A 22,803-nucleotide genomic window follows, 5' to 3' on the forward strand; every position below is an offset into this window, starting at 1 on the left:
TATAACAAATATTCTATTCATTAAATAAATTATAGAAACTGAAAAAATAAATTTTTAAAGAAAAAACTAAACTAATATAAAAAATAATTTAAAAACTAAAACCTAAATCTATTAAAAAATCAAAGGTTAAATAAATAGAGATCACAAGTAATTATTTTTTAAATAAATAAGAAAAGAAAAAAATAGTTAAAAGTGGATATTTAAAATATAATCTTATGTGAATAAATTAGATATTAATAATTTTCAATTTAAATAACATAATATTTACTAAAATCTTTTAAATAGATTAATAAATATTATTTATTTAAATTAAATTTATCAAATATGAAAAATAAAATTATTTAAAAAACTCATCAAATAATCTATTATGAAAAATTAATAAAAGAAAAGATAAATAAAATATGCTTAACAAATATTCTATTGACTAAATAAATTATAAAAACTAAAAAATAATATTTAAAGAAAACAAAACTATTATAAAAAAATAAATTAGAATAATTTAAAAATTAAAATCCAAATCAATTCTAAAAATCAAAAGTTAAATGAATAGATCACATGGAGATCACAACTAATAAATAGGAAAAAAAAAAGAAGAAGCTAAAAGTGGAGATAATAAATAATAAATATCAAAATAAGAGTTAAAAGTGGAATGAGATAAACATTTGAGATTTGCAATTTCTGTCAGTTTACAACTAGTTTACCCATGACAACTTTTCCCGTCAAAAAATCAATTTCCAAAAAAATCAATTTCCAAATAGCCTATCGCAAAAAAAATAAATTAAAAATCGAATGGGGAAAATATACGAGGCAATCCACTGGAAATCCGTTAAAAATTCAATTTCCAAATAGCCTAGCGAAAAAATATGGCGAGGCAATCCATTGAGGTGATAGGAAATTAAACTGCAGTTATCGTCGCCTTTAAATTATCTCGGAATGAAAAATCCAGTCGACTCTTTCGCAGTCTGGACATCGACAGCCCGGTCATTTCAAATAAAGCACTCCTTAAACCCCTAAAACGCAACGGATAAATATTTGGGGTTCAGGCGCATAGAGTTTCCTTCTCGTCTTTGGAGTTTTATTCGAATTAAACCATCTTACATCGGCGCCTTTGTATTTGAGACCTTGCACTTAAAGATGGAGAGATTAAAGAAATTAGGACAGGAGCTTCTCACATCGAGAGCGCATGTAAACAATGCCCCTATTCTCATTTCACTACTTTCCTCGTGCCTCGGGAACGAAGCTATTTTTGATCAGGGTTTGGAAGCCCTGATAACTCTTCAGGCCTTCTTTCTACCATTACTGAGAACTGAGCTCGCGACCTCTGCTGTAAAGGAAGCCTCAGAGAGGCTGAAGAAAAAGCGGAAGAGAAGCCAAGACGGAGAAACAGACGATGGAGAAAAAGCCGAAGACATATACAGGAAATGGTTATGGAGCAAATATAGGGAGCTTTTGCGAGTTCTCAGAAAAATTGTGGCTTCTTCAGTACCAAATCCTACTTTACGGGTATTTTATACTATTCTTCAGTTTAAAGAAAACGTAGAGGCTGTTTTTCCTTCTGATTTTGTGAAATTCTCTTTTTTGGAGCATTGTCACAGTTGCTACCAGTGAGAAGAAAATTGACACCGGAGTTTTCATCAGTTTGGAAAAAGATAATAGTCCATTTTTCTAAAATATAATAAGCCCAAGCTCACTATAATATTTGGCGGAATTAAACATAAATATGAAATGGAACGGGAAACTGCATTTTAATTGTTTATTATGTAATTCAGATAAAACCTTTAGAATATAGCACAGAAAAGACTGATTTTATTTACTGCAGCGGCTGCTAATTTATTGCTAAACCTGTAGCAATGCACTTCTTAATGAAATGCCTTTGAAACTTTCCAAATCTGCCTGATATCTGCCCTTGGAATACCATGACCTGCTGTTTATTGAAAGGCTATTTTAATTTAAACTGAATTCAATTGAATTTTCACAATTGTGATCTCCATGTGAAATCAGTTTAAGGAATTGTAGATTTTGGCCCTCGAATTCCAAAGCTAGAAAGGTTTTGTCCTTAGGTTAACTGTACCATAGTTCCATGCTCCACAATGAGTAGAAATCAAATAACAAAATGTCCTCTGGATGATGTGTCTGCCAAATACTCTGAGAGACTCTGGGGGTAGGTGAATCAGTTAATAACAACTTTAAACATTTTGTTGAAAAATAGACTAGAAAGAACATAAATAAAACTATCAGCATATATCCTGGGAAAAACCCTCTTCACTGAGGGAAACAACCCAGCCTCAAAAGTGATATCTTTATTGATTTGAAAACTTTTATTACAAAGTTCAAAACTTCTGACGTCTGATTACAAACAAAATAACTTTTGTATATATATCTGAATATCATCAGAAATGCACTCAAACATGTAATACTAACAGTCCCTTACAGTCTCAAATCAACAGACAACAACAACTGATGTAAGTCGATCATTCTATATAAAAGAATACTGAAGACTGATTGAAAACGTTGTTTGGCTTCCCTGAGAATAGACGTTACAGCTGGTCCCTAAGCCCGTTTCAATATACACTAATTTGCTTCACAGGCTGTTAATGCCCAGAAAATATTCTTGAATAAAACCGACTCAAGAAAATCATACAGCTCATTGTGCTTTGCTGTTGTGAGAATAGAAAGACGAGAGACACAAAAGATCATTAAAGCTGAAGCCGACGGTTGACGTCCTTGAGGTTATATTAATCGCCAACTCTTAATAGAATTAGACACAAGGAAATAATGATGCCAAATGTCGTCCATGGTAACTACCAATAATAACAATCTTTATTGATAAAATATCAATATGAAACCAGCAGGAAGATGGCCGCAGAAAGACGTGCGGGTCCCAGAAGGACTTGGGAATTTGCCATATAATATGTATCCTGAAAACATAGTAAAACACAAATGAATTTCTCTATATAAATATTAAATCAATATATAATATTGAATAATCATTTAATAGTAATATACAAAATTACATATAAAGCTAAAATATTCAACACTCCCTCTTAGCTTATATGGAATTTGTGAACTAAATAAACAGCACAGAGATCCAATTTGATTAAAGTCATGAAATATCTCACATACAAAATCATTTATTCATAACTGAATTTGATCACCATGACAAATTTGTAAGACTCACAGCTGATCCTTCATTCACGGACTCTCTCAACGTGAATATTTATGGAATCTCTCAACATAACTTACAACTCTTAGCATGGAATTACTCAACATGATAATATCATGGACTCACTCTACATGATATTCACTATCGCATAGTGAAAGAGTTTTAATAGCTGATCTTACAATATTTATCAGATCACACACCAAAAATAATGATAATAGATAAATCTAAATAAACTAGACTTAGTTCCATTTAAGTCTTAAGATTTACCATTCCTAGTTTATCTCTGAAAAAATGAAATTTCACCTTAGACAGAGGCTTGGTAAAAATATCAGCAGTCTGATCTTCAGTGCCGATATACTTCAACTCCATAGGCTTCCGAAGAACCATATCCCTTAAATAATGATACTTAATCTCTATATACTTTGACTTGTCATGAAAAATTGGATTTATAGAGATTTTTATGCAGCTCTGGTTATCACAGAAAATTGTAGTAGGTTCAGAGGATTTTCCAAATAATCCACTTATGAGTTTTCGAAGCCAAATAGCTTCACGAGCTGCTAAGCAGGCTGCCACATATTCAGCTTCAGCAGTACTTTGAGCTACACATTTTTGGTTCCTGCTGCATCAAGCGATCATGCCTGAACCAAGACTGAAACAAAAACCTGAAGTACTTTTTCTATCCACAATACAACCAGCCCAATCAGAATCTGAGAACCCATGAAGTTGCAGGTCATTAGAACAAGAGAAACTCACTCCATACTGTAAAGTCCCTTTGACATATCTCAGAATGTGCTTAGCTGCAGTAAAATGATATTTCCGAGGTTCATTCATAAATTGACTCAAAGTATTGACAGCAAAACAAATATCGGGGCTTGTATTGATGAGATACATGAGAGAAACAATCAGTTGTTTATAAATGGTGCAATCAATTAATTTTGAATCAACTGCATTTACTTGAATTCTCTTCAAATTAGATTCCATAGGAGTCATATTTGGCTTGTAGTCAAGCATACCAAATCTCTTAAGAATATCAAGAGCATATATACATTGATTGATAATGATTTCATTAGATTGTTGCCAAATTTCTAGACCAAGAAAGAATGCATTAAACCTAGATCTTTCATTTCAAATTCAGAGGATAAATCCTTTTTAGATTTGACTATCATTTCATCATCTCCTGTGATAAATAGATCATCAACATAAAGAACAAGAATCAACATGAGAGCTTTATACCTTTTCAGATAAATGTTTGGATCAGCCTCATTCTTTGAAAAACCCAAACTCAAAAGGTAACCATCAATGCGCTCATACCAGGCTCGGGGTGCTTGCTTAAGACCATACAATGCCTTATGAAGTTTGCATACATGAGATTCTTTGTTATGTATAATAAATCCATCAGGTTGTTCCACATAAACTTCTTCATTAATAAAACCATTGAAAAAAGCTGTTTTAACATCCATATGGTGAATTTTCCATTTTTTACTTGCAGCAATAGCAATAATGGTTCTGATAGATGTGTACCTTGCTACAAGAGCAAAAATTTCATCATAATCTATACCTTCTTTTTGACTGAAGCCTTTGGCTACAAATCTGGTTTTGAATTTGTCCACACTCCCATCTGCAGTATGTTTTGTTTTGAATAACCATTTAGAGGAAATGACTGATTTATCTTTAGGACGAGGAACAACCTCCCAAACCTTATTTTTTAGAATAGATTCATATTCTTCTAACATGGCATCCTTCCAAACTTGCTGACTTAAAGCTGATTCAACACATGCAGGTTTAGAGTCAATAAGATTACACATTAAAGCAGAATAATTATCAAAAATTTGAGGTCGTTTACTTTCCCTAGAAGTTCCTTTAGGAGCTCAAAAATTTTCAGCTTCTTGCATAATATTCCTTGCCCACAAAGGTCTCTTCTTCTCTTTCAAATGACCACTAGGTTCAGCTTCAGACATATCTTGAATCCTAGGAGAAGAAGGAGAACCCTCCCTCTTAGAGAAGATTTCCAAATTAAAAGGATCAAAAGAAGAATTTTTGGGAACTAGAGGAACATCCAAATCAATATCAAGAGAAGAATCAACAGATTTGGAGCAATCAAAATTTTCTTCAAAAGAAACATCTTTACTAAGCTCAATAGATTTTTGCCCTGGAATGTAAATCCTATAAGCTTTTGCAGATTCACTTTAACCAACAAAAATTCCCTTTTTACTTGAAGGATCTAATTTTGATCTCTTATCTTTGGGAATATGAATATAAACTGATGAACCAAAAACTTTCAAATGACTTACATCAGGTTTAGTATTAGTGAAAGCTTCTTTTGGAGTCATATTATCAAGAATATGATGAGGGCTTCTATTTTGAACATAAATTGCTGTACTGCAGGCCTCTGCCCAAAGAAAAATCTGCAAGTTTTTGTCATGAATCATAGCTCTAGCAGCCTCAACAATAGATCTGTTTTTCCTTTCAGCAACTCCGTTTTGCTGAGGATTATAGGGGACACAAAACTCCCTCTTGATTCCTGCTTCAACACAAAAAGACTGAAAAGAACCTGAAATAAATTCACCGCCATTATCAGATCTGAGAGTCTTGACTTTCTTTTCAGATAAGTTCTCAACTGAAGCTTTAAATTCCTTGAACTTGGATAGAACTTCATCAGATTCTTTGGTTTTAAGAAAATAGATCCATGTTTTACGAGAACAATTATCAATGAAAGTAACATAGTACCAAAAACCACTTAAAGAAGCTGATGACATTGGTCTACATAAATCTGAATGGATCAACTTTAAAACATGCATAGATCTATTTTCACTTGAATGAAAAGGACTTTTCGAAAATTTTCCCAGGGAACAACCTTTGCAAATTCCATCAAAAGAGGAGCTGAGAGAAGGAAGACCTACAACAAACTTCCCTAAAGAAGAAAGAGATTTGAAATTAAGGTGACCAAATCTCTTGTGCCATAATAAGTTGATATTGGAAGTAGAATGATTTAGAACATGAACTTGATTGGCTGCAAGCTTATAAAGACTCCCATGATGTTCACCAATAATTTGAGCAGAATTAAAATCAGAATCTTTCTTCCAAGCCATTACACTTCCATTAGAAAAAGCAATATTAAGACCTTTATCTTCCAAAGCTGATATGGAAATTAAATTCCTCTTGATACCAGGAACAAATAAAACATCACTTAGATGAAGAGGAATACCAGATTTTAATTTTAATAATGTGTTACCTGCCCCTTTAACAGAATAGGATGCATCATCACCAATAATCACTTGAAGATGAGGATCTGATTCAATCAGATTTGAGATATGATGCTTGAACCTAGAGATGTGACGAGATGCACCACTGTCTATTAACCAAGTATTACGATCAGCTTGCACATGACTAGACAAGGCTGATATAAGAACAAGACCTTCTGAATGATCATAAGAATCCTTTGAGGGAGAAGAAACTTTTGAATCAGATATAGACACATCATGAAAATTTATTTTCACAGTGCAATGCTTAGCAAAATGACCAAGTTTTTCACACCTAAAACATTTAAACTTGGAGAAATCTTTCTTTCTTTTAAATTCAGAAGATGAGGAAAGATTTTTATCTTCAAACCTTTTGAAAAATTTCTTCCTTCCTCTTTTCTTAGAAGTTTGAGAAGTAAGCACTTGGTCTTCTATTTGATTAGATTTACGAGAACTCCTTCTAGCCTCTAGACGACATTCCTCTTGAATACAATCAGTTCTCAGCCTTTCAAAGGTTGGGAAATCACTTCTGCTACCAATTCCTTGAATGAAAGATTCCCAAGAATGAGGGAGACCATTCATTGCGAGCATAACAAGTTCTTTGTCATTAACAGATTCTCCAATAGAGCTTAACTGATCTTTAAGTTCGGAAATCTTCAAGAAGAAAGAGACAATAGAGTCACCTTTGCACATCTTGATGTGAAGAAGCTGCATGCGAATTGCCAAAGTTCTGCTGGTATTGTTTATCTCATACACACTATGAAGTGAATCAAACATTTCTTTGGCAGATTTCAGCTTGGAAACAGTAGGAACTAAATGATCCTTCGTGGAGTCAATAATAATTCTTTTGGCCAGAATCATGTTCTTCTTCCAAGTTGCCTTTTCTTTAGGATCAGAGGGTTCTGAAACTTCAGACTCCACAAACAAAAGAAGATCATTTTCTTCTAGAACTAGCAAGATTCTGGATTTCCATGAGATGAAATTTGAAGCCCCTTCTAGACGATCTTCTACCTTCAATCCAGGTACCATGATTGCAAATGAAAAGAAATCTAGTCCAGTCTTAGAAATTATAAGCCCCGCTCTGATACCATGTTGAAAAATAAACTAGAAAGAACATAAATAAAACTATCAGCATATATCTTGGGAAAAACCCTCTTCACTGAGGGAAACAACCCAGCCTCAAAAGTGATACCTTTATTGATTTGAAAACTTTTATTACAAAGTTCAGAACTTCTGACGTCTGATTACAAACAAAATAACTTTTGTATATATATCTGAATATCATCAGAAATGCACTCAAACATGTAATACTAACAGTCCCTTACAGTCTCAAATCAGCAGACAACAACAACTGATGTAAGTCGATCATTCTATATAAAAGAATACTGAAGACTGATTGAAAACGTTGTTTGGCTTCCTTGAGAATAGACGTTACAGCTGGTCCCTAAGCCCGCTTCAATATATGCTAATTTGCTTCACAGGCTTTTAATGCCCAGAAAATATTCTTGAATAAAACCGACTCAAGAAAATCATACAGCTTATCGTGCTTTGCTGTTGTGAGAATAGAAAGATGAGAGACAAAAGATCATTAAAGCTGAAGCCGACGGTTGATGTCCTTGAGGTTATATTAATCGCCAACTCTTAATAGAATTAGATACAAGGAAATAATGATGCCAAATATCGTCCATGGTAACTGCCGATAATAACAATCTTTATTGATAAAATATCAATATGAAACCAGCAGGAAGATGGGCGCAGAAAGACGTGCGGGTCCTAGAATGACTTGGAAATTTGTCATATAATATGTATCCTGAAAACATATTAAAACACAAACGAATTTCTCTATACAAATATTAAATCAATATATAATATTGAATAATCATTTAATAGTAATATACAAAATTACATATAAAGCTAAAATATTCAACACATTTTACTTTAATTAAAAATCACATAGTTTAATCAGCAACAATGAAAGATAAGACAATCAACACAATTGCACATGAAAACATCAGATTTATGTGGAAAACCCTATGAGGGAAAGCCCATAATGCCAATATATCACAATATATGAAAAGTATTACATGAGGCTCACTGCCGGACTTGCTGCCAAGACACATTGTCTTAGGGAAAGATGTAATGCACTTGTAAATTGAAGATCACTTCTTCAAGGCAAGATACAAGAGGACCTGAAGAGGAGATTCATTGTCTCAACTCAAGATACATGAAATGAAGTATAATGAAATAAGCCTTTAGTAAACTGCTTCTATCATTCTTTTTAGATTATAGATGCTTTTAACAAAACATCTCAAGCAAACATATTCAATTCATCTTCACAACTTCCTCCACACATTGTTGCTTTTGCAAACTTGCATCTCCTACTTAATGCACTTACTCCACACATTCAACTGATTTGGTATTTCATTTTTATCATCCATATCAATGTCAAACAATAATTAGGTCAGCTAGAACAAGGGACCATGGATACTTACAAAAGTTGGTCAGCAAATCATAATCGTGGTGAAATCGGCCATATCCGGGACATAGAGAGGATCGAAAACATCATAACACAATATGCAAAGTTAGGAACAGGGTAACATGTAGCAACAATTACTTAGCCCAAAACACATCTTCAAAATGAAGCCATTTAATGTGGATCTCCATGCGGCAAGGTGAGATTTAAAACCAACTCAACACAGTTTCCCTCCTCTGGCACTCTTCAATCAGTCCCTTTTGGAAAAACCTAGTGGCCCTTCAAAATGTCAAAATGAGAAGAAAGAGAGCCAAGAGACAAAATGTGCATTTTCTTGGGCTAAATGATATCTTAAGTGGTGCATCAGGGTTTTAGGCAAAAGATAATGTAAAAAACATATTTTTTAAAGTGTCCTCATAGTTTCCATGTGGGTTGCCTCGTAAATGCTTGGGCGTGTCTAGTGTACCCCTCAGACACCCAAGGTGCATTGTGGATATATGAGCACATACCCACACATACCTGATGCTTCTATGGTGTACCTCAAAGACATTGATACCCAGATAAACGTGGTACAGAGGCATAGGGGTAAATAACTATCCCTAACAACTTGAGTTTATTTAATAGATCAAAGTACACATACGAGATTTGAAAAAGTTTTTTGTAACACTGATTTTGGATATGTAGTTTCTGAAAAGGAATTTGGGAACTTGTCCTTTATAACTTTCTTAGTGGTTAGTTAGTAGAATAGTAGTTCAGCTGGCAGCAACATTGAGATTAAAAAACTAAACTATATTTTTTAAATATGTAACATATTTCCGTACGTGCTCTTAACTGTAACATCTAGACATACTCTAGAACATAATCGAAAGTGTACATAAGTTGATCTTCAATCCTCGAACTGCGCGGAGCCAATCTCTCTCTATTGATCTAAAAGATATTCGCATTCAAGTTCACTCAACCAAACATCACAATGTATATGATCTCATTGATAAAAAACCACACGTCATAACTATCCACAAGGAAATTACCTTTCCTTTATACCAAGTCCTAAAACAAATTATTGAGTCGGCCTTGAGGCTTTCCCAATCGACAATAATAATATAGGACCACTTTAAGATATTACAATACATGTTACATTTCAATATTACATTTCAATCAAGATTATAATCAATATGTTGGCTCGCAGTCTTCATAACTTTCCACTCGATGAACATCTGATTATGTTAACCAAGTCATCTTCAACCTCTGTCTTAACTCACTCAACTAGATTCTATCTTTGTTAGGAGATAAAATCCAAACAATAGTGCTTGCTTTCTAGAAACGCTGTCTGAAAGTTGCCTTCACTAAACTATGCATAACTCTATCCAATCTTCATAGCTCTTATCTGTAATATCAGACATACTCTAGAACATAATCCCAAGTGCGCATAAGTTGATCTTCAATCCTTGAACCGCGCAAAGCCAATCTCTCTCTATTGTTCTACCAATCTTCATAGATTAACCAGTATGTTTACATCAATGAAAAACACTATCATGAATGCAACACATAAGCTCTAAATAATCTCTCCAACAATGCTAATATCTAGACATACTCTAGAACATAATCCCAAGTGCATTGTTAGCATGAATGCTGATGATATTCCTATGGGGGAGTATATTAGCATTCTTGGAGACATTATTTAGAGCTTACATGTTGCATTCATGATAGTGTTTGTCATTAACGTCAACATATTGGTTATTCTGTGAAGATTGGCAGAACAATAGAGAGAGATTGGTTTTGCGCGGTTCAAGGATTGAAGATCAACTTGTGTGCACTTGGGATTATGTTCTAGAGTATGTCTAGATATTACAGATAAGAGCTATGAAGATTGGATAGAGTTATGCAGAGTTTAGTGAAGGCAACTTTCAGACAACGTTTTTGGAAAGCAAGCACTATTGTTTGGATTTTATATCCTAACAAAGATGGAATCTGGTTGCGGGATCTGAGATAGAGGTTGAAGATGACTTGGTTAAGTTAGCATGATCAGATGTTCATCGAGTGGAAAGTTATGAAGATTGTGAGCCGATAGATTGATTATAATCTTGATTAAAATGTAACATGTATTGTAATATCTTAAAGTGGTCCTATATTATTATTGTAAATTGGGAAAGCCTCAAGGCTGACTCAATAATTTGTTTTAGGACTTGGTATAAAGGAAAGGTAATTTCCTTGTGGATAGGCATGGCATCTAGTTTTTGATCAGTGAGATTATATGCATTGTGATGTTTAGTTGAGGGAACTTGAATGCGAATATCTTTTAGATCAAAGCAGAGTTTGGTGCAGTTGAGGCATGGTGAGCTGAAAAGGAACTGTATTTGGCAAGACAAGTTGGTGGTTGGATAGTTGTTGACTCACACTAGTATTATTCAGTGAGCATAGTACAAAAGTTGTTTGGACAGTGGGTTCAATTGACTTCTTTTCAACTCCTAACAACGTTGGCACAACTCCTGACAGAGATTCAAAGTCTTCTAATAGCGACTCATATGTATTGATTGTATTTTATTAACTCCTAACAGGGTCTATCCTCTTACAAGGAACATTTATATGAGTACATCATTTTGTGGGTACCATCCCCACCGGGGTTTTTCCCTCTGATCAAGGGTTTCCCTAGCTAACAAATTTCGTGTTATTGTGCATGGTTATCTTTCTATGGTTGTTGCACCTACTGTTTACATGTTTCAGAATTAAAGAAGATATTGAGAGTTGTTTTAATTGCATAACTGATTCAACCCTCCCTCATAGTTATCTTGGTGGACTTTACTTTCTAACAATTGGTATAAGAGCATTAATACTTTACCTGGATTGGGTGCTTCCTCTATGGGGCAGTATCTGTGCTTGAGCTGAGTCATTAAGGACTCTTGGTATTGGTATTCTATAGTGTCTTTTGATACTGGAGATTGAATAAATTGCTCTGGAAATGATTGAACTTAGATAATTGATATAATGATGCCTTTATCATTGATGTCAATGGGGAAGAGATGAGTACATGAAAAACATCCTTTGTTATGTATATTTGGGGAAAGAGTAGTACGATTATCCTTTGAGGGAGAGATGCATACTTTTCTGATATATGGATTTGATTGATGAAGAGGATTTGTAGAAAGATGCTGATGTACAGGGGAGATTAACACCTTCCTTATGCACTTGATGACATAAGACATTAATGAGCAACATGAATGGGGGAGCAAAGGCAGATGAGGAAGAAGTATTTTTGGTATTCTTGGAACTTAGATGTTTTTCATCTATGTTGTCATCAATGCCAAAGGGGGAGAATGTTAGCATGAATGCTGATGATATTCCTATGGGGGAATATATTAGCATTGTTGGAGACATTATTCAGAGCGCATATTGCATTCATGACAGTGTTTGTCATTGATGTCAACATATTGGTTATTTAGTCAAAACTGGTAGAACAATAGAGAGAGATTGGCTTTGTGCGGTTCGAGGATTGAAGATCAACTTATGCGCACTTGGGATTATGTTCTAGAGTATGTCTAGTTGTTACAATTAAGAGTGCGCACGAAAATATGAAGATTGGACAGAGTTATGTAGAGTTTAGTGAAGGTAGCTTTCAGACAACGTTTCTGGAAAGTAGGTATTGTTGTTTGGATTTTATCTCCTAACAAAGATGGAATTTGGTTGAGCGAGCCAAGACAGAGGTTGAAGACATGTTGAAGATGACTTAGTTAAGTTACCATGATCAGATGTTCATCGAGTGGAAAGTTATGAAGACTATGAGCGGACAAATTGATTATAATCTTGGTTACAATGTAATATTGAAATGTTGAGAGTTGTTTCAAAATTAAAGAAGATATTGAGAGTTATTTTAATTGCATAACCGATTCACACCCCCCCCCTCCTCAGTTATCTTGGTGGACTTTACTTTCTAATAGTACCCACAACATACCTAATGCTTCTATGGTGTACCTCAAACACAACGATACCTAAGCAAACCTGGTGTAGATGCGTAGGGGTAAATAACCGTACTTGACAACTTTAGTTTATTTAATAGATCAAAGTATACATACAAGATTTGGAAAAGTTTTTTGTAACACTGATTTCAGATATGTAGTTTGTGAAAAGGAATTTGGGGACTTGTCCTTTATAACTTTCTCATTGGTCAATTAGTAAGATAGTAGTTCGGCTGGTAGCAACTTTGAGATTAAAAAGCTAAACTATATATTTTAAATATGTAAAGAAGCAGTTGGTTATATATTGTCTATTTTTAGTGAACTAAGTTTAGACTGGGATTTAATAGAAAATGATAGAACTCCACAAGATTTTTCCAAGTTAATTTCTTAATGGAGTATCCACATTAAGAAAATGTAACCATTAAAGTTAAACAATGACTACGCTTTACAATTTGGTGGGTTTAATGCTGCAAGCATTGGACATATGGAATCTGAATGGAGGGCAACTATTTAGTATGTTGATGGGGTGTACTGAATCCATCATTTTTATTCCGAGCTCCCCACTTGTCATAAAACAAATTGTTTCACTTTGACTTCTGATATAGTGTCATTTGTGCAAAGAAGTTTTGATTTTTGGTTTCCTAAAATTCCTTATGCTTAACTGATAAAGGGGATTGAACAGGACAAGGTTTTTGTGTGGTAAAGTCATCCATGAGGTTTTTTGAGGAAAATGCAGTAAGATGAAGCTACAATCAAGCAATCAAGGAGGACTGATAATTGGAAAAAGGAGAGATAATTTAGAAGCCAATATTGAGGAACAGAAGGAAAGAGTGGAGGAAAAGGAAAGAGTTGTTGGATACTTCATTGGTTGCCAAAAATCTTCTGAGGAGAATGATGATTCTTTAGCAGTGACAGAGAAATAGAAACATTGTGAAGAGAGAAATAGAACGTTTCCATATTGAACATAGAGAATATGGAAACATAGAAGTGGAGTGACCATTAGAAATAGAAATATATCTACAGAAGAGAGAGAAACAAAAATAGAGAGATTTAACCTAAGTTATCGATTCTAGTTTTGATGCTGATGTGGGTGCAGGGTGTTGATGCGTGGATTTTTTTTTTTTGGGGATTTTGGATGCATTTGGGTGCGTCCGTGTATATATATATATATATATATATATATATATATATAAAATAAAAATAAAAATATATATATCTATATATATAGATATATTAATACATATATATTTATGTAAATTTGTCAACTATAATTTATGACAATGTATGCAAAGAAATACAAGAAATATCAAATATACAAAAATAAACTATTCATTGAATCATTATAAATAATAAAATTGAAATAAGTTATAACAGTAATCAAAACATCAAGATTCTAATGCAGTTTGAATAACAAAATCAAAACATAGTTCATGGTTCAAAACTTCAATGTTGATCAATCAAGAGTCAATGCTCAAGATTCACAAATCACATTCAATCATTCAGAATCATAAGGATTCTAAAAAAAATCCACATTCTCATCATCTCCTCCTGCTGCAACACTTGCAAAATCATTTGAACCATGCATGGTTCCCATTGTGCTAGATGCACGTGCTATGATGTTATCAACATCATCATCCGTCATCACAGTAAGATCTTGAAGTGTTGCATCCAAGTCTGCAGATTCAGGGGCTACATCCCAAAGCTTGGTTGACTCTTCCTTGTATCCATCCTCCTTACGTGACAAAAGACACAAGTTGGTATGTATATAAACCAAGTCCTCAACTTTCTTTGAGCCCAACCAGTTGCACTTCATTGAATGGATATAGGAGTATGTACTCCAATTCCGTTTAGCAAAAGAAGAACTTGCAACCTGAATAGTGTTCATAAAATTTTAAATTTAAACATACAAATGAAAAGCAAATTAGAGAATATTAAACACTAAAGTGTAGAATACAATTGCTAGAAATAAATAAATAAATGAAAACTTACTTGTGAGAGGATCTTGATTACAAGAGGTTGTAGATGCTTGAATGGCTGACCATATATGTACCACCATGTGATAGCTCCCATGTCATTTTGGTCCTTTATTGCATATGGAGTAAGTTTTGATCCTAAAGCAAATAAGCCAAATTCTTGCCTCACCTTTTTGTGTATTTCATCATTTGGGAAGAGTCTTGCAAATGAAGTGTAGCACCCAGTAGCAACTTCTTCATCCGCATATGGTGAATTCTATTCGGCATAGCAAGTATTTCCTGGCTATAGTACCTTGGAGATAAGGCATATGCAAGGAGGTGCAATGGGGTAGTCATCCTCTCCCAACGATGATGAATGATATCCTCCACTTTTTTGCACAAGGCTTCACATTCTGTGGGGTTAGTCTCATGTGCTTGTATGGAAAGCTTTACCTTTTCTACCATGGTGTCCATGCCATTATACACATCCCCCAAGCAAGGTGCATCTGTATTGGCAAAGCGTAGCATAGTCATGATAGGCTCAGTGAAATCCAACACAAATTGCACACGAGCCCACCAATGCTCATCCAAGATCATACCCCTGACCTTTAAGGCTCTCTCTGAATTTGAAGCCTTCCATATAGCCCATTGGTTACAAATAACCATTTGGCCCAATGCTGATTTCACCTTGAGGAGTCGTTTCAGAACAATGGTATGAGATGCAAATCTAGTCTCAACTACCTATAAGCAAGTTGACAATATGACATCAAATATAAAACAAAGTTATAAACAAGAAATTTGATATTGGACATGAATATAAAACTTATTCAAAATAAAATCTAAATAAATAAATGAAACTAAATAATTACAATTTTAAATTTACCTTCAACAACTCCAACTTGGAGAATGATCTGAATATAGATTGTGACATGTGGTGGTTTGTCACAAACATTTGTATCTCCTCTCCCTCTTGGTATATTTGCTTCACCTAATCTATTTGGGTGCCAATTTGTTGCATGATCAAGTTGAGAGAGTGTACAATGCATGGTGTCCAAAAAATTTGGTCGTATCGAGACTCAACCAAAGCACCTGCGCCCCTACAATTCGTGGCATTATCTGTGACCACTTGGACCACATTCTCACTACCCATCATCTCTGTTGCCTAACGAGAATTCTAGAAATGAATTGTGAATCCTTAACTTGTCCTTCACAATCAATAGCCCTAAAAAACATTGCCCCTTTGGGGGACATTGCAATCACATTTATCAATGGTCGGTTTCTTGTGTCTTTCCATCCATTAGATACTATTGTTATGTCGGAAGTTTTCCAAGATGTCCTAATTGGTTGAAGAGCTTTGTCTATAGAAATCTTTTCTTTTTGCAAAAGAGTAGTACACACCTTTTAATACTCGGGGCTAATTTAATCAGCTGGTGCTTTAAGGATGGCTACAACCATTTCCCTCCAATATGGCAATCTTACCAAATTGAAAGGAAGACCATTGGCATAAAGACAACATGCAATTGCTTCATCAACAATCTCTCTTGCCTCCATTTTGAATGCTTCATCCAACGGACCTCTTTTGCGGGTAATAACTTCTACTTCATCATCCTCCTCTGCCACTTCCAAAAATGGATGTTTGGAAGATGCAACATGATCAGTGGGCACATTCACTTTGCTCTTTATAGATGAAGATTTGTAAAAACTTGTTTTTGATTTGCTCACTAAACGATCAGCAACCTCTTGTTCGTTTATGAATCCGGCTAATTGTGCATCGCTCAACTTTTTTCCATCTTTACTTTCCTTGCACAATGCTACTCCTTTGCCAGTAGGGCCCATAAAATGAGCTTTGACTTGAGAATATGAGCTGTTGAATGGTTTACTATGACATATATTGCATCTCCAAATGTATGACCTACCTCCGGAAACTTGTGATAATCTTGTGGTGTGCCTCCATAATGGAGATGCCACATCAATATCGAAGTTATCACTTCGTTCTTGCCCTGCTGCTGAACTTTGACTATCAGTAGTGGCCATTCTTGCACAATAGGAACTATCAATCTAATAAGAAAATAGAAAAAAATAACTTAGAAATGTTTAAAAAAACTTACTCCTTCATTTCTTTACAAAAAAAAAAAACAAAATTTCTCCTAAAACTTGAAAAATTCATGAAGAACTAAAAAAACTCATGAAATGGATTGAATGCTTACCTTAGATGCTTATTCGTTCTTTGTGGAAGCTCAATAGACACCCTAGGAGTGATCCTCTTCAAAACTAATGACCTTGCAGTTGCTTTCAGAATTTCACAAAGGAGACCAAATGAGAAGAGAGCCCAGCTGAAAACAAAATGGGAAGAATGGGCAATGAATGGCCTCTTTTAGGGCCGTTTTAGGGTTTTGAGGCAAATAGAAGGGAAAAAAAACAAAAAAACAATTTAAAGCACATGTTTTTAAAGTCACCTAAGTGATTGGGTGGTGGAAACATCCGGATGCTCACGGGATCCGCCCGTATGCTCTCCGGATGCTCTCTGGAGCACCCCGCGTGCATCTGCAGGCGACAGCTGCGCTTCCTGCCAGCATCCGCCACGCCTCCTCCCGCATCCATGCATCCGCCCGCATCCGCATCCACACCCCCCTCTTCAGCAGAGGCATCGGTAACTTAGGATTTAACCCTAATTTGTACTGCATACAGGACTGTCATCTCAGGAGCAGCTAGAGAAGGATCGTGATTGGCTGATAGTTGAATTAGCTTCAATGAGGAATTAGCAAGAAATGCCTCAAAGGCTTCTGGATAGACTGTGCATGTGTTTTTGATTCAACATTTCAGATTATCTTGCATGATCCGTCCTTAGGATAGCAAGCAAGAGTAGAGAAAATTATGGAGTATGATCTGAAATGTTGTTAAAAAGATATACAGCTAGTCCAGAAGCCTGCAAGTACACAAATGGCCTCTTCTAGAAAGCAGCAAGACATGCCCTCTACCCTAGGGGACAAACAGAGACGGAAGCCTGGAGTTTCCTTTTGATTTTCTTTAAGCCACAGAGAGTCAGGTTTTAGGGGAGGGTGGAGTCAATGTAGACTGCAAATCAGCATTTATGCTGTTTGGCATGTTGATTAGTAGTTTACTCTGTTTGGTATAAGATATTGATTTTGTATAATGAAATGTTACATTATGTTCAGTAAATGAAGAGTTACATGATGGGATTAGATGAAAGGTTGTGTTTTCTATTCTCAAGTCAAATAACTGGAAAACAAAAATTTAATGCTCTTTGCACCAATGTGATTGTTCACACAATTGCTTGTTATGCTTAGCACTGATGTATATATTTAGTTTAGCTTTGCTGTACTGTTTGTATGCTGAATATATACCATTGTTGTTAAGGTACTGCCAAACATAGTATATAAACTCTATGAGTACTCTGCATGTTGCCTGGTACTCTCTATTTGTTTTCTCTGGGTAAGTTTTCATAAGTTCCAACTCTCACATTTTTATACATGGGAAAAAATGGGTGAAACTATCAATGCAGTTAAAACGTTGGTGAAAATGCATTTTCCACATGTTCTTGCTATAAAAACATGCATTTCTCTATTGATATGTCAATTTTTAATATAATACATTTTGTAATTGAATTTTACAAAAAAATTAATTTTCAGTACTTTCTTAGTTGCTGAGTTTAAAATTTAGGCCTTGCTGAGTACATTTTGAGTCTGAGTCTGCAAACTGTGCTGCCAAATGTGATACATTTAACAAAATGATCAGAATATGGTTCCCTCCTGTCATAGATAAATTAGTCATGAGTTGAAGATGTCAATCCTCTCATTTTTAGAGACAAAAGGTTAACTGTGGTGTCAAAAGAAAAGTTAACTTGCATGTCAACATGAGGATAAAATTGTTTCAGTGATATTAAATTGGCTGAAAATTGACAGGGCAAGTCCATATGCCTGAGACACCAGGCTTCAGTTAGAAAACTTGCTTGGATCCTCAAAGGTCACGAGGAACAGCACAAATGTGGAGAGAGTTATTTGCTATCTTCAGTAATGTTCTATTAAACTGGGTTCAAAACCATAATGCAAACAGTGTATGCAAGCTGCTTTGCGAGCTTCAGGTCAGACTTTATTGATCCCACAAATGCATGAAAAACAATCTGCAATTTTTTTTATGGTTTTGGTCATATAATGTCAAAATAAGAGTAATTCAAAACTTGAGAATCGGACTTGTTTTCACGTACCTATAGATATTCAGCCAACAAGCCTTAAAACAGGTTGTAGGTCAGGAGATATTGTTCTCATCTTCAATAATGTACTGTACAAGGCTACGAGGCATCAAGATAGGCCAAGATTGAGGAATCTCAGGGGAGACTAAATATTGCAATATGGATCACGGGGATTTCAAAACCATGTCCAAATGCATAGATAAGGGTTTGAGGTTTGAGTGACAGTTTAAGTGCAAGCTGCGAGTCTGTAGTCTTGCTGCAGACTTGGCTAGGTTTCCTGAAAGAAGAAAAGGAAAGCAGCTATTCAAAAAAGAACGTTTATTCATAATCAACAATGCCTCTCAAGCTTGTGCACACGAATAGTGGTCTTGGAATCACTATCAAAATCTCCAGGTGCCTGGGATATTTTCACGCCCCACCAAGAATCAGATTGCAGCCTCTATGAAGCATGGTTGCAGCCCCTTAAACCTAGGCGATTTAAATAATTTATAATCTAAGAGCCAAAGATGATGCAAATGATTGAAAAGAGGAAATTGATTTAAAATTAGATAAACGAACTTATCATTGACAATAGAGAGAGAATTTTATTGGTCGAGGAGGATCATTGAAGCATCACTCATTAATTCATTGAGAAAACAAGAAATAATCAATTTGTAGTAGTCTAATAGAGAATCATTCAAGGCCATCTATCTGAAAACAATCCTTGGGCCTATCCCCCAGGAGTGATAAACGAGGGATGAGGCATTGGTAATAGAGAAATCATTAAAGCATCATTCAAATATCTACTTACCAACTTATCAAGAAATTTCAATGAGCAAATAGAAATCAAGCAATCAGCAATAACCTAGCAAATACATCAAGCAATTGGTTTTGAATTTTAGAAAGTGTCTTGCAAATAATCCCTTCCAGTTCATGAGAGGGTAAGGACGAAAACCCTTTCTAGTTTCTATTCTTATCCAGTTTAGACGAAAACCCAAATCTTTATTGAGGAGGATGAAAATCCTCTGTGGTGGACTAAGGGTTTTCAGGATGAATACACTTGATATTGCTACTGCTGAGTTAGTGACAAAAAGTTATAATTTAGCAAATTTATAAGTATTTCCAAAGAATTCACAACATGATTGATTTTGAGAACTATGCTATGGTTTTTTGATTTGAATATTATCATAGATTCTTAATCTTGGACAACGCTATTAGCATTTTGAGTGAATATTATTATTGTTTAAAATTTTTAAGCCAAAAATCAGGAATATCCCGAAAATTGACGTTACAAATATTACTTAACTACATATCCAAGGCTTGCTTCTCAATGTGTTTATAGCACTTTTCAGGTGAACTAGAACAAGAGTCAAGTGGACAAGTAGATGAGATCATGTAAATTGAGATGAGGTTGTGTAGGTGGAAATAAGACCATGTGGGGAAATGGCTTCATTAGAGTGTAGCTGAGTGGATGGTCAAATCAAGTGCAAAGGTAAGGACTGATTTGAGAGTAAATGGGAAACATCGATCATCTCTTTGTTGGAACAATGCACAATCCTTGATCCTTGGGTCATTTGATTACAAAAATTGGCCCAAGTTAGTTTGCTTGTAACTTGGAATTGACATTTACATGGTATATTATGGACACTGTAAAACCTTGAATAACTAGAATAGCCTTGGAGGTGGCAATTAAAGTGATAGATCTAGAGATTTTTACTTGATAGAGATATTGCAAATTCATCATTTTCTTTGATAGGGTTTGTCAGTCTTTTCTGAAACATATTCAGGATAGCATTTAGTTCACCTACCAAGTTCCAATTTTCCTTAGTGAATTTCAATTTTCATGTAAAACTCACAATCTACTTCCAAGACTCTTTTCTCTGCAACATATGGCAGCACATATCAGTTATTTCTATGAATTAGATAGTTTTGTAAAGATCATTAGCTTTGCAATTGAACCGGTTACAATTCCTTTCTCAATAATTGAGCAATACAGTGGTTTTTAGGCTATGGCTAGTCTTTCATGCTGTCCAAACACAACCATTGCTAGTACAGAAGCTGTACTCCATAACTTTAGCCTCTTTTCTATAGTGTGCTTAGTACTCCCATTTTCTTGGGAAAACTAAGGTTTGGGATTTGATCTTTGATATGATTTTTCAGTAGTCTTTTCTATGTTAGTATGGGGATGGGGGTTTTAAGCTCCTAATATACCAAGAGAGAATTGTGATTTCCCTGGTGTCTGGAAGGTCTTGCTAATTGTTGGTTAATGCTGAACACAATCAGGATGATTCCCTCTTTCAAATGCACTTCGGCCATGCTTTTGTCCCTTATGAAGTATTACTAGGTTTACTTGCTTCATTTGGCTTGTAGTTGTCCACAGGGAATCCTTTATCTATAGTAGGGGTCAAATTTCTTTAGCTCCATAAGAATCTTTGGCAATATTTTTAGGAAACAATCTGTCAACTCCATCAAGCAGATTTTGATAGAGGGCTTGCTTAGAATGGCTTAGGTTAGGAGATTTGATACTATTGAGCATTAATTGTGTATCTGCAACTTTAATGTCTCCTGTAGAATACTTTTAAAAATAATTAAGTGATGCAGTCAAAATCAGGTTGCCCAATAAAAGGCAATTGATTCACAAGCCTTCTTACATACAAACCACTCATTTCTTCAACAGTGAAATTAGACACAAACTTTGAAATTCTCCATAAAGCAAGCTTAGTATCTTCATAAATAAATACCATCCATCAGAAGAAACAATTATTACACATCATTTACAAGGCATGAGCTTTAGTACTCAACCTAGAATTGGATCCTATATACAGATCTCAACTGAGCCAGAATTATCAGGTTCTGGCACAATAAATGACAGAATGAAAGTTCTAGTATATGGTAACACATATTAGAATATCATTATTTTATTGCTTTAATGGCCATCTTTTAATGTAATTTAGTTAGATAAGATCGATTACTTGATCTTCTTAAGTTTCTAATCAGAAAGTTTCTATTTTGTATATTTGTAAAATTCTTTATAATGATCATCTTGATCCTTTGTTAGTACATTAAATATTTTATTAATTACTTTGCGTAATATGATATTAAAGCCATCTTAAATTTTCGAAAAATTTATAATTTCTCTTCTGAATTTATTTGTATGAAAGCTGTCTCAAAATTAATTTCTTCAGCTTGGGCTCGTTAGAAATTTGGTCTACAAACACCTCTCAAATCTGTGTAGGGTTTTCGTAGCCATTTATTGTGTAAATTGCATGGCAGCTCGTGTTTTTTGGTGCTGTTTTTTTGTGCAGGAAATTATGCTCTTGTGCGCGGTCATTTTTGGACCAGTTTTGATTGTTACAAATCCAACCGTTCCTTACAGCGACAGGTTTTTTGAGGAAATCCTCTTCATTTGTATCACTTGTCTATTGCTCCAGACAACTGGTTGGGTGGTTTGTTTGTGTTGGGTTTTGCTCTTTTGCTCCGCTTTCTGTTTTTACCTAGACAACGTTTTGTGTTCCTGCAGTTGGATATTCTTCTGTTTGTTCTTGTAGTGTCATGGACCGTCATGTTGGTCTTTTGTTGGACATTAATAAAGTTATCTTATCTTTTAGTATTATAATTAATTCTAATAATAATAATAATTTTTGATTGGTAAAAGGCTGAAGCCCTCCTTAAGATAATTATTTTGTTCGAATAAAGTTCAATACATATGGTATTATTAATAATTATTGTTTATTTAAGTATTATGTTATTTTTTATTTATTGGATTTAATTACATTTAATATTTATTATTAATTATTATTTTATCAACAAATAATATACTAATAACATATTATTATT

General features: G+C 34.6%; 1 protein-coding gene across 4 annotated transcripts in view; it reads left to right on the top strand.

Annotated features, from left to right (window-relative positions):
- Nucleotides 1-780: 780 nt before the first annotated feature.
- Nucleotides 781-22,803, top strand: part of EMB2762 (CCAAT-binding factor) — a 277,094-nt gene continuing 255,071 nt past the window's right edge. For 2 of the 4 annotated variants that reach the window (XM_089832810.1, XM_089832811.1), the window contains exon 1: nt 781-1,503. In XM_089832810.1, coding sequence (XP_089688936.1) covers nt 1,135-1,503 — 369 coding nt within the window. In that variant the 5' untranslated portion in view covers nt 781-1,134. The remainder of the gene's footprint in view (nt 1,504-22,803) is intronic. The other 2 variants (XM_089832808.1, XM_089832809.1) reach the window with 1 other exon arrangement.

Source organism: Cupressus sempervirens, chromosome 5, assembly GCF_028749045.1.
Source record: "Cupressus sempervirens isolate cs-2001-9-10 chromosome 5, ASM2874904v1, whole genome shotgun sequence".
Classification (NCBI taxonomy): Eukaryota; Viridiplantae; Streptophyta; class Pinopsida; order Cupressales; family Cupressaceae; genus Cupressus; species Cupressus sempervirens.